Source organism: Pogona vitticeps, chromosome 12, assembly GCF_051106095.1.
Source record: "Pogona vitticeps strain Pit_001003342236 chromosome 12, PviZW2.1, whole genome shotgun sequence".
NCBI classification, from domain to species: domain Eukaryota; kingdom Metazoa; phylum Chordata; class Lepidosauria; order Squamata; family Agamidae; genus Pogona; species Pogona vitticeps.
This window is the reverse complement of record NC_135794.1, coordinates 26,333,530-26,346,631: the sequence shown is the minus strand read 5'-3', so window position 1 is coordinate 26,346,631 and position 13,102 is coordinate 26,333,530. Positions and strand designations below refer to the sequence as shown.

At 48.8% G+C, this 13,102-nt stretch overlaps 1 protein-coding gene across 8 annotated transcripts in view; it reads right to left on the bottom strand.

Annotated features, from left to right (window-relative positions):
• Window positions 1-13,102, bottom strand: part of LOC144584606 (uncharacterized) — a 42,342-nt gene that overhangs the window by 10,060 nt on the left and 19,180 nt on the right. For 4 of the 8 annotated variants that reach the window (XR_013538965.1, XR_013538967.1, XR_013538969.1 and 1 more), the window contains exons 3-8: window positions 12,755-12,908; window positions 9,653-9,756; window positions 9,228-9,381; window positions 5,701-6,229; window positions 2,563-2,666; window positions 32-2,291 (exon numbers count right to left, since the gene is read on the bottom strand). Coding sequence is in view for 1 of the 8 variants with exons in the window: in XM_078380978.1 (XP_078237104.1) it covers window positions 12,843-12,908 (66 nt within the window). In the remaining 7 variants the exon portion in view is untranslated. Of the gene's footprint in view, window positions 1-31; window positions 2,292-2,562; window positions 2,667-3,585; window positions 3,876-5,700; window positions 6,230-9,227; window positions 9,382-9,652; window positions 9,757-12,177; window positions 12,909-13,102 lie in introns of those variants that run through there. The other 4 variants (XR_013538966.1, XR_013538968.1, XR_013538971.1 and 1 more) reach the window with 4 other exon arrangements.

The window sequence follows — 13,102 nt, the reverse complement described above, 5'->3', positions numbered from 1 at the left end:
TCACCCCACCCTCCCCCACGGGCCTCCTTACCCAGCCGCCGTCCCTGGTCGGAGCGGGGCAGCGTTCAGCGCAGGCTGGGTCTGCCACCGGCCTTGCAGCCGGAACAGCCTCTGGGTGCCGCAGGGGCAGGCCGGACAAATAATGGGGAGACACGGTGGGGAAGGAAAAGCGTGACGCACCGGCCTTTAGCGTCCCAGCGTCGCCATGGCAACGGGACAGGAAGGGGCGGGCCCGGAGGACCTGCTCTCCGAGTGCAAAGGGCTAGAAGGTCCCCATGGCGACTTGCAGGAAGAGGCCGGCCCTGAGGACCTGCCCTCTGATTTCCATTGGCTGGGAGCGGCTCCATGGCGACGCAACAGGAAGAGGCGGGACCAGAGGACCTGCCCTGTGAGTTCTGAAGGCTAGAACATCAGCATGAAAGGCCCTCTGAGTCCAAGCGTGCTAGACGGTGCCTCTACGCCCTTGGCCGGCCACTTCTCGCCTCCCTCTGCTGGCACCCTCATGCCGGAGGACCCTAGCCATTTCAACCCCCCACCCCACCCCCGGCTTCCCGGCTGGGGGAATTAAAAGCGCGGCTCCTAAACGGCTCCTGCTCGATGGGGGGGGCATATCCTGAGAGGGACCTAGGAGGAGGAGGAGGAGGAGGAGGTGGTGGAGGAAGAAAAGGAAGGGCGCCTCGCTCTCCCAGGGACTGGGGAGGAGGAAACCTCCTCGTGTCTTTTTTTCCTGGTTCGTTTCCCAAGGAACAATTCAATGAACTTTCGGTGCTTGTCTATTTCACCTGCTTTTTACTAGTAACCCCCCTCCCCTTTTCTCCTTTATCAGCCACTCGTAAAGGTGGTTTTAGATATCTGTAATTTCTCATTTGAACTAAGCGTCCTTTCTTTAAATTAAAATATTTGTGTGCCTTAATAAGATTACTGCATGAAACGGTAATAAATAAATATAGTTATAAATGATTATTATTGTTGCAGTTATTGTTATTCTTCTTCTTATTATTATTATTGCTTTTTGCCCTACTGTCCACGCTGTAACAGGTGGCAATTTATTTCTTTATTTCTTTATTCTATTTATACCCCGCCTATCTGGTCATTTCGACCACTCTAGGCGGCTATTTAATTGGTACACTGTTTAATCGGAAAGCTACCAGATGTCTGCGCCTGGATCTTCTTCACCGTTGTCCACGCCCCGTAGCTGTGGGTCTTTATGATGGCAATTTTAATTGTATTTTAATCGTATTTGAATTGTATTTTAATCATGTTATATTTTATTGTATTGAATTTTAATTGTTGTAAGCCGCCCAGAGACCTTTGGGTAGAGTGGGAGGCATATAAATTAAATAAATAAATAAATAAATAAATAAATAAATAAATAAATAAATAAATAAATAAATAAATAAATAAATAAATAAATTAAAATAAAATAAAATAAAATAAAATAAAATAAAATAAAATAAAATAAAATAAAATAAGAGAAGAAACTCATGGTCCCAAAGCCGTTTCCTGAAGTCTAAAAAGTAACACTCGCGCTCACACAAAAGAGAATGCAGGTGGGGGGGAATGAGAATTTTCAACTTTTATTGGCAACCCTTTTGCATATTCACCATTACCCATTACCCATGCAAGTTCAGATGTAAAACCGGCCGGCGATGAACGTACTTTAAAGAAGACACTTTACTAGGATATTAAGAAACAGATGATTCCAATCCCCCTCCCCACCCTGCCTTGGTGGGCCCTTTCACTGTATTTTTTGAGATTTAGAGAAGGGAGTGGGATCCTATAGTGCCACGACCGAGAGCGTAAGGGGGTCTGCGTCTCTTACAGATGGGCTGAGACTCATGGGAAGAATGCAGGGAAACGTGGGTGCGTTTGTTTTAAAGAACCCTAATAATGGATGACAGACTCCTCTGAAGCACTGCCGCCTGAGCTCTTCGAATAAATACAACAAAGACAGAAAGCTTTCTGCTGGCAGCCTGAACAGGGAAAAAGAAAAGGCCTCCTCTGCCTGCCAGATCACGGCGTAGGGCGAGAGGGTCCTCCGACCTTCCTTCGGCCCTGCTCCCCCCCCCCCGTGCGCGCTGGAGGAGACAAGAACAATAAAAGCCAGAAGAAGAGTAATAATAAAATAATAACTTACATGAAACACAAAGAAGACCTTCACGGCACTCAGCCCCGAACTGCACTTTCTCTCGTCCTTGGCGGGAAAGAAGGGGAGATGGAAGTCCTCAGGAATCTCCACCTCGGGACTCGAACCCGAGCTGGGAGGGAGACTGCAGACAGCTCGCCATGTCCTGCAGGCGTAAAGGGCCGAGAGACATACGCACCTGTACACACATCTGCCTTAATCTTTTTTTGTTTTGGACCGGCCATCCTAACGGCAAGTTTGAAAACTGCAACTCTGTGCATGCCCAGGGGCGTTAAAATTACCCAGAGCGGTTTTTTTAATCGTTATTTCACACCTTTCTTCTCTGTTAACAACTACAAGGGCCGTCACGGGGCAGAGGGGCTCGTGACAGACCCACACGGTATGCCTACCGTCCCGCCGGCCCCCTGCACACTTACCCGCCGACCTTTCTGGATCCGGTCGTTCCTCGAGGTTGCACGGTGGCGCAAACGAACGATGAAGCTCTGCATCCGCGTGAACGAGCTCACTGAAAGAACGACACCTGGTTCGGAAGGGAAAATCCAGTTATTCCAAATGACAAGTACAAGTGGCTGTGAAAAGGGGGAGAAAAGCGGGACCAGGGGGTGGAATTAAAAGCAGTAGAAATCAGCCGCAAACCCAGGTCCCCTTGATGGTGGGAAGAAAAAATCAGCTCCCTCTCCTCTCCAGGGTGGAATAATAAAATCACAACGCAAATAAACTGGCCAGAGAGGCCTTCGCTGACAGATGGGCGCCATATAAATCACATAAATCAATAAGCAAATAAATAAATAAATAACACACACACACAAGAACACATAAATACAGACATGCATGCACGCATACTTACATGCATACATAAAAAATAAATAAAGGAAACAACCATGAAGAACTTCAAATAATTTCATGCAGTGAAAAGTGAGGGAGACGACTGCAAGGCCGCAACGCAATCGCAACGCAAACAAACGGGCCAGAGAGGCCTTGGCTGCCAGATGGGTGCTATATAAATCGCAGAACAAACAAACAAACAAACAAACAAACAAACAAACAAGCACATGCATCAATAAATACATGCGTGCATACTTACATACATAAAAAATAAATAAAAGAAACAACCATGAAACACTTCAAATATTTTAATGCAGTGAAAAGTAAGGGAGACGAGTACAAGGCCGAATCCCGCCCTGAATTTCCTATGGGGTTTGGAGGCAGAGGGAGGGAGCGAAATCCACCCAGACCCCCTTTAATCCTTTCCTTAAGGGCCAGCCTCGTGGGGAGGAGACCAACTGTAACTCTGCCCATGCCCCAAAACTTGAAAAATCCCGAAGACCGCCTTTCCCACCTTGGATCAGATTCATCTCCTGAAGGACTACAAAGCCCATCATGGGGTGGGGGAGAAGGGTCCCAGCAGTCACCCCACCCTCCCCCACGGGCCTCCTTACCCAGCCGCCGTCCCTGGTCGGAGCGGGGCAGCGTTCAGCGCAGGCTGGGTCTGCCACCGGCCTTGCAGCCAGAACAGCCTCTGGGCGCCGCAGGGGCAGGCCGGACAAATAATGGGGAGACACGGTGGGGAAGGAAAAGCGTGACGCACCGGCCTTTAGCGTCCCAGCGTCGCCATGGCAACGGGACAGGAAGGGGCGGGCCCGGAGGACCTGCTCTCCGAGTGCAAAGGGCTAGAAGGTCCCCATGGCGACTTGCAGGAAGAGGCGGGCCCTGAGGACCTGCCCTCTGATTTCCATTGGCTGGGAGCGGCTCCATGGCGACACAACAGGAAGAGGCGGGACCAGAGGACCTGCCCTGTGAGTTCTGAAGGCTAGAACATCAGCATGAAAGGCCCTCTGAGTCCAAGCGTGCTAGACGGTGCCTCTACTCCCTTGGCCGGCCACTTCTCGCCTCCCTCTGCTGGCACCCTCATGCCGGAGGACCCTAGCCATTTCAACCCCCCACCCAACCCCCGGCTTCCCGGCTGGGGGAATTAAAAGCGCGGCTCCTAAACGGCTCCTGCTCGATGGGGGGGGCATATCCTGAGAGGGACCTAGGAGGAGGAGGAGGAGGAGGAGGTGGTGGAGGAAGAAAAGGAAGGGCGCCTCGCTCTCCCAGGGACTGGGGAGGAGGAAACCTCCTCCTGTCTTTTTTTCCTGGTTCGTTTCCCAACGAACAATTCAATGAACTTTCGGTGCTTGTCTATTTCACCTGCTTTTTATTAGTAACCCCCCTCCCCTTTTCTCCTTTATCAGCCACTCGTAAAGGTGGTTTTAGATATCTGTAATTTCTCATTTGAACTAAGCGTCCTTTCTTTAAATTAAAATATTTGTGTGCCTTAATAAGATTACTGCATGAAACGGTAATAAATAAATATAGTTATAAATGATTATTATTGTTGCAGTTATTGTTATTCTTCTTCTTATTATTATTATTGCTTTTTGCCCTACTGTCCACGCTGTAACAGGTGGCAATTTATTTCTTTATTTCTTTATTCTATTTATACCCCGCCTATCTGGTCATTTCGACCACTCTAGGCGGCTGTTTAATTGGTACACTGTTTAATCGGAAAGCTACCAGATGTCTGCGCCTGGATCTTCTTTACCGTTGTCCACGCCCCGTAGCTGTGGGTCTTTATGATGGCAATTTTAATTGTATTTTAATCGTATTTGAATTGTATTTTAATCATTTTATATTTTATTGTATTGAATTTTAATTGTTGTAAGCCGCCCAGAGACCTTTGGGTGGAGTGGGAGGCATATAAATTAAATTAAATTAAATTAAATTAAATTAAATTAAATTAAATTAAATTAAATTAAATAAAATAAATAAATAAATAAATAAATAAATAAATAAATAAATAAATAAATAAATAAATAAATAAATAAATAAATAAATAAATAAAATAAGAGAAGAAACTCATGGTCCCAAAGCCGTTTCCTGAAGTCTAAAAAGTAACACTCGCGCTCACACAAAAGAGAATGCAGGTGGGGGGGAATGAGAATTTTCAACCTTTATTGGCAACCCTTTTGCATATTCACCATTACCCATTAGCCATGCAAGTTCAGATGTAAAACCGGCCGGCGATGAACGTACTTTAAAGAAGACACTTTACTAGGATATTAAGAAACAGATGATTCCAATCCCCCTCCCCACCCTGCCTTGGTGGGCCCTTTCACTGTATTTTTTGAGATTTAGAGAAGGGAGTGGGATCCTATAGTGCCACGACCGAGAGCGTAAGGGGGTCTGCGTCTCTTACAGATGGGCTGAGACTCATGGGAAGAATGCAGGGAAACGTGGGTGCGTTTGTTTTAAAGAACCCTAATAATGGATGACAGACTCCTCTGAAGCACTGCCGCCTGAGCTCTTCGAATAAATACAACAAAGGCAGAAAGCTGTCTGCTGGCAGCCTGAACAGGGAAAAAGAAAAGGCCTCCTCTGCCTGCCAGATCACGGCGTAGGGCGAGAGGGTCCTCCAACCTTCCTTCGGCCCTGCTCCCCCACCCCCCGTGCGCGCTGGAGGAGACAAGAACAATAAAAGCCAGAAGAAGAGTAATAATAAAATAATAACTTACATGAAACACAAAGAAGACGGTCACGGCACTCAGCCCCGAACTGCACTTTCTCTCGTCCTTGGCGGGAAAGAAGGGGAGATGGAAGTCCTCAGGAATCTCCACCTCGGCACTCGAACCCGAGCTGGGAGGGAGACTGCAGACAGCTCGCCATGTCCTGCAGGCGTAAAGGGCCGAGAGACATACGCACCTGGACACACATCTGCCTTAATCCTTTTTTGTTTTGGACCGGCCATCCTAACGGCAAGTTTGAAAACTGCAACTCTGTGCATGCCCAGGGGCGTTAAAATTACCCAGAGCGGTTTTTTAAATCGTTATTTCACACCTTTCTTCTCTGTTAACAACTACAAGGGCCGTCACGGGGCAGAGGGGCTCGTGACAGACCCACATGGTATGCCTACCATCCCGCCGGCCCCCTGCACACTTACCCGCCGACCTTTCTGGATCCGGTCGTTCCTCGAGGTTGCAGGGTGGCGCGAACGAACGATGAAGCTCTGCATCCGCGTGAACGAGCTCACTGAAAGAACGACACCTGGTTCGGAAGGGAAAATCCAGTTATTCCAAATGACAAGTACAAGCGGCTGTGAAAAGGGGGAGAAAAGCGGGACCAGGGGGTGGAATTAAAAGCAGTAGACATCAGCCGCAAACCCAGGTCCCCTTGATGGTGGGAAGACAGCTCCCTCTCCTCTCCAGGGTGGAATAATAAAATCACAACGCAAATAAACTGGCCAGAGAGGCCTTCGCTGACAGATGGGCGCCATATAAATCACATAAATCAATAAGCAAATAAATAAATAAATAACACCCACACACACACACAAGCACACATAAATACAGACATGCATGCACGCATACTTACATGCATACATAAAAAATAAATAAAAGAAACAACCATGAAGAACTTCAAATAATTTCATGCAGTGAAAAGTGAGGGAGACGACTGCAAGGCCGCAACGCAATCGCAACGCAAACAAACGGGCCAGAGAGGCCTTGGCTGCCAGATGGGTGCTATATAAATCGCAGAACAAACAAACAAACAAACAAACAAGCACATGCATCAATAAATACATGCGTGCATACTTACATACATAAAAAATAAATAAAAGAAACAACCATGAAACACTTCAAATATTTTAATGCAGTGAAAAGTGAGGGAGACGAGTACAAGGCCGAGTCCTGCCCTTAATTTCCTATGGGGTTTGGAGGCAGAGGGAGGGAGCGAAATCCACCCAGACCCCCTTTAATCCTTTCCTTAAGGGCCAGCCTCGTGGGGAGGAGACGAACTGTAACTCTGCCCATGCCCCAAAACTTGAAAAATCCCGAAGACCGCCTTTCCCACCTTGGATCAGATTCATCTCCTGAAGGACTACAAAGCCCATCATGGGGTGGGGGAGAAGGGTCCCAGCAGTCACCCCACCCTCCCCCACGGGCCTCCTTACCCAGCCGCCGTCCCCGGTCGGAGCGGGGCAGCGTCCAGCGCAGGCCAGGTCTGCCACCGGCCTTGCAGCCGGAACAGCCTCTGGGTGCCACAGGGGCAGGCCGGACAAATAATGGGGAGACACGGTGGGGAAGGAAAAGCGTGACGCACCAGCCTTTAGCGTCCCAGCGTCGCCATGGCAACGGGACAGGAAGGGGCGGGCCCAGAGGACCAGCTCTCCGAGTGCAAAGGGCTAGAAGGTCCGCATGGCGACTTGTAGGAAGAGGCGGGCCCTGAGGACCTGCCCTCTGATTTCCATTGGCTGGGAGCGGCTCCATGGCGACGCGACAGGAAGAGGCGGGCCCAGAGGACCTGCCCTCTGATTTCAGAAGGCTAGAACGGCTCTGGAGCAACTGCCAGGAAGAGGCGGGACCAGAGGACCTGCCCTGTGAGTTCTGAAGGCTAGAACATCAGCATGAAAGGCCCTCTGAGTCCAAGCGTGCTAGACGGTGCCTCTACTCCCTTGGCCGGCCACTTCTCGGCTCCCTCTGCTGGCAGCCTCATGCCGGAGGACCCTAGCCATTTCTAACCCACCCCCCACCCCCGGCTTCCCGGCTGGGGGAATTAAAAGCGCGGCTCCTAAACGGCTCCTGCTCCATGGGGGGGGGGCATATCCTGAGAGGGACCTAGGAGGAGGAGGAGGAGGAGGAGGAGGTGGAGGTGGAGGAAGAAAAGGAAGGGCGCCTCGCTCTCCCAGGGACTGGGGAGGAGGAAACCTCCTCGTGTCTTTTTTCCCTGGTTCGTCTCCCAACGTTCAAGAGGACGACTGCAATTCAATGAACTTTCGGTGCTTGTCTATTTCACCTGCTTTTTATTAGTAACCCCCCTCCCCTTTTCTCCTTTATCAGCCACTTGTAAAGGTGGTTTTAGATATCTGTAATTTCTCATTTGAACTAAGCGTCCTTTCTTTAAATTAAAATATTTGTGTGCCTTAGTAAGATTACTGCATGAAACGGTAATAAATAAATATAGTTATAAATGATTATTATTGTTGCAGTTATTGTTATTGTTCTTCTTCTTCTTCTTATTGCTTTTTGTCCTACTGTCCACGCTGTAACTGGTGGCAATTTATTTCTTTATTTCTTTATTCTATTTATACCCCGCCTATCTGGTCATTTCGACCACTCTAGGCGGCTGTTTAATTGGTACACTGTTTAATCGGAAAGCTACCAGATGTCTGCGCCTGGATCTTCTTTACCGTTGTCCACGCCCCGTAGCTGTGGGTCTTTATGATGGCAATTTTAATTGTATTTCAATCGTATTTGAATTGTATTTTAATCATTTTATATTTTATTGTATTGAATTTTAAATGTTGTAAGCCGCCCAGAGACCTTTGGGTAGAGTGGGAGGCATATAAATTAAATAAATAAATAAATAAATAAAATAAGAGAAGAAACTCATGGTCCCAAAGCCGTTTCCTGAAGTCTAAAAAGTAACACTCGCGCTCACACAAAAGAGAATGCAGGTGGGGGGGAATGAGAATTTTCAGGTTTTATTGGCAACCCTTTTGCATATTCACCATTACCCATTACCCATGCAAGTTCAGATGTAAAACCGGCCGGCGATGAACGTACTTTAAAGAAGACACTTTACTAGGATATTAAGAAACAGATGATTCCAATCCCCCTCCCCACCCTGCCTTGGTGGGCCCTTTCACTGTATTTTTTGAGATTTAGAGAAGGGAGTGGGATCCTATAGTGCCACGACCGAGAGCGTAAGGGGGTCTGCGTCTCTTACAGATGGGCTGAGACTCATGGGAAGAATGCAGGGAAACGTGGGTGCGTTTGTTTTAAAGAACCCTAATAATGGATGACAGACTCCTCTGAAGCACTGCCGCCTGAGCTCTTCGAATAAATACAGCAAAGGCAGAAAGCTGTCTGCTGGCAGCCTGAACAGGGAAAAAGAAAAGGCCTCCTCTGCCTGCCAGATCACGGCGTAGGGCGAGAGGGTCCTCCAACCTTCCTTCGGCCCTGCTCCCCCACCCCCCGTGCGCGCTGGAGGAGACAAGAACAATAAAAGCCAGAAGAAGAGTAATAATAAAATAATAACTTACATGAAACACAAAGAAGACGGTCACGGCACTCGGCCCCGAACTGCACTTTCTCTCGTCCTTGGCGGGAAAGAAGGGGAGATGGAAGTCCTCAGGAATCTCCACCTCGGCACTCGAACCCGAGCTGGGAGGGAGACTGCAGACAGCTCGCCATGTCCTGCAGGCGTAAAGGGCCGAGAGACATACGCACCTGGACACACATCTGCCTTAATCCTTTTTTGTTTTGGACCGGCCATCCTAACGGCAAGTTTGAAAACTGCAACTCTGTGCACGCCCAGGGGCGTTAAAATTACCCAGAGCGGTTTTTTAAATCGTTATTTCACACCTTTCTTCTCTGTTAACAACTACAAGGGCCGTCACGGGGCAGAGGGGCTCGTGACAGACCCACATGGTATGCCTACCGTCCCGCCGGCCCCCTGCACACTTACCCGCCGACCTTTCTGGATCCGGTCGTTCCTCGAGGTTGCAGGGTGGCGCAAACGAACGATGAAGCTCTGCATCCGCGTGAACGAGCTCACTGAAAGAACGACACCTGGTTCGGAAGGGAAAATCCAGTTATTCCAAATGACAAGTACAAGCGGCTGTGAAAAGGGGGAGAAAAGCGGGACCAGGGGGTGGAATTAAAAGCAGTAGACATCAGCCGCAAACCCAGGTCCCCTTGATGGTGGGAAGACAGCTCCCTCTCCTCTCCAGGGTGGAATAATAAAATCACAACGCAAATAAACTGGCCAGAGAGGCCTTCGCTGACAGATGGGCGCCATATAAATCACATAAATCAATAAGCAAATAAATAAATAAATAACACCCACACACACACACAAGCACACATAAATACAGACATGCATGCACGCATACTTACATGCATACATAAAAAATAAATAAAAGAAACAACCATGAAGAACTTCAAATAATTTCATGCAGTGAAAAGTGAGGGAGACGACTGCAAGGCCGCAACGCAATCGCAACGCAAACAAACGGGCCAGAGAGGCCTTGGCTGCCAGATGGGTGCTATATAAATCGCAGAACAAACAAACAAACAAACAAACAAGCACATGCATCAATAAATACATGCGTGCATACTTACATACATAAAAAATAAATAAAAGAAACAACCATGAAACACTTCAAATATTTTAATGCAGTGAAAAGTGAGGGAGACGAGTACAAGGCCGAGTCCTGCCCTTAATTTCCTATGGGGTTTGGAGGCAGAGGGAGGGAGCGAAATCCACCCAGACCCCCTTTAATCCTTTCCTTAAGGGCCAGCCTCGTGGGGAGGAGACGAACTGTAACTCTGCCCATGCCCCAAAACTTGAAAAATCCCGAAGACCGCCTTTCCCACCTTGGATCAGATTCATCTCCTGAAGGACTACAAAGCCCATCATGGGGTGGGGGAGAAGGGTCCCAGCAGTCACCCCACCCTCCCCCACGGGCCTCCTTACCCAGCCGCCGTCCCCGGTCGGAGCGGGGCAGCGTCCAGCGCAGGCCAGGTCTGCCACCGGCCTTGCAGCCGGAACAGCCTCTGGGTGCCACAGGGGCAGGCCGGACAAATAATGGGGAGACACGGTGGGGAAGGAAAAGCGTGACGCACCAGCCTTTAGCGTCCCAGCGTCGCCATGGCAACGGGACAGGAAGGGGCGGGCCCAGAGGACCAGCTCTCCGAGTGCAAAGGGCTAGAAGGTCCGCATGGCGACTTGTAGGAAGAGGCGGGCCCTGAGGACCTGCCCTCTGATTTCCATTGGCTGGGAGCGGCTCCATGGCGACGCGACAGGAAGAGGCGGGCCCAGAGGACCTGCCCTCTGATTTCAGAAGGCTAGAACGGCTCTGGAGCAACTGCCAGGAAGAGGCGGGACCAGAGGACCTGCCCTGTGAGTTCTGAAGGCTAGAACATCAGCATGAAAGGCCCTCTGAGTCCAAGCGTGCTAGACGGTGCCTCTACTCCCTTGGCCGGCCACTTCTCGGCTCCCTCTGCTGGCAGCCTCATGCCGGAGGACCCTAGCCATTTCTAACCCACCCCCCACCCCCGGCTTCCCGGCTGGGGGAATTAAAAGCGCGGCTCCTAAACGGCTCCTGCTCCATGGGGGGGGGGCATATCCTGAGAGGGACCTAGGAGGAGGAGGAGGAGGAGGAGGAGGTGGAGGTGGAGGAAGAAAAGGAAGGGCGCCTCGCTCTCCCAGGGACTGGGGAGGAGGAAACCTCCTCGTGTCTTTTTTCCCTGGTTCGTCTCCCAACGTTCAAGAGGACGACTGCAATTCAATGAACTTTCGGTGCTTGTCTATTTCACCTGCTTTTTATTAGTAACCCCCCTCCCCTTTTCTCCTTTATCAGCCACTTGTAAAGGTGGTTTTAGATATCTGTAATTTCTCATTTGAACTAAGCGTCCTTTCTTTAAATTAAAATATTTGTGTGCCTTAGTAAGATTACTGCATGAAACGGTAATAAATAAATATAGTTATAAATGATTATTATTGTTGCAGTTATTGTTATTGTTCTTCTTCTTCTTCTTATTGCTTTTTGTCCTACTGTCCACGCTGTAACTGGTGGCAATTTATTTCTTTATTTCTTTATTCTATTTATACCCCGCCTATCTGGTCATTTCGACCACTCTAGGCGGCTGTTTAATTGGTACACTGTTTAATCGGAAAGCTACCAGATGTCTGCGCCTGGATCTTCTTTACCGTTGTCCACGCCCCGTAGCTGTGGGTCTTTATGATGGCAATTTTAATTGTATTTCAATCGTATTTGAATTGTATTTTAATCATTTTATATTTTATTGTATTGAATTTTAAATGTTGTAAGCCGCCCAGAGACCTTTGGGTAGAGTGGGAGGCATATAAATTAAATAAATAAATAAATAAATAAAATAAGAGAAGAAACTCATGGTCCCAAAGCCGTTTCCTGAAGTCTAAAAAGTAACACTCGCGCTCACACAAAAGAGAATGCAGGTGGGGGGGAATGAGAATTTTCAGGTTTTATTGGCAACCCTTTTGCATATTCACCATTACCCATTACCCATGCAAGTTCAGATGTAAAACCGGCCGGCGATGAACGTACTTTAAAGAAGACACTTTACTAGGATATTAAGAAACAGATGATTCCAATCCCCCTCCCCACCCTGCCTTGGTGGGCCCTTTCACTGTATTTTTTGAGATTTAGAGAAGGGAGTGGGATCCTATAGTGCCACGACCGAGAGCGTAAGGGGGTCTGCGTCTCTTACAGATGGGCTGAGACTCATGGGAAGAATGCAGGGAAACGTGGGTGCGTTTGTTTTAAAGAACCCTAATAATGGATGACAGACTCCTCTGAAGCACTGCCGCCTGAGCTCTTCGAATAAATACAGCAAAGGCAGAAAGCTGTCTGCTGGCAGCCTGAACAGGGAAAAAGAAAAGGCCTCCTCTGCCTGCCAGATCACGGCGTAGGGCGAGAGGGTCCTCCAACCTTCCTTCGGCCCTGCTCCCCCACCCCCCGTGCGCGCTGGAGGAGACAAGAACAATAAAAGCCAGAAGAAGAGTAATAATAAAATAATAACTTACATGAAACACAAAGAAGACGGTCACGGCACTCGGCCCCGAACTGCACTTTCTCTCGTCCTTGGCGGGAAAGAAGGGGAGATGGAAGTCCTCAGGAATCTCCACCTCGGCACTCGAACCCGAGCTGGGAGGGAGACTGCAGACAGCTCGCCATGTCCTGCAGGCGTAAAGGGCCGAGAGACATACGCACCTGGACACACATCTGCCTTAATCCTTTTTTGTTTTGGACCGGCCATCCTAACGGCAAGTTTGAAAACTGCAACTCTGTGCACGCCCAGGGGCGTTAAAATTACCCAGAGCGGTTTTTTAAATCGTTATTTCACACCTTTCTTCTCTGTTAACAACTACAAG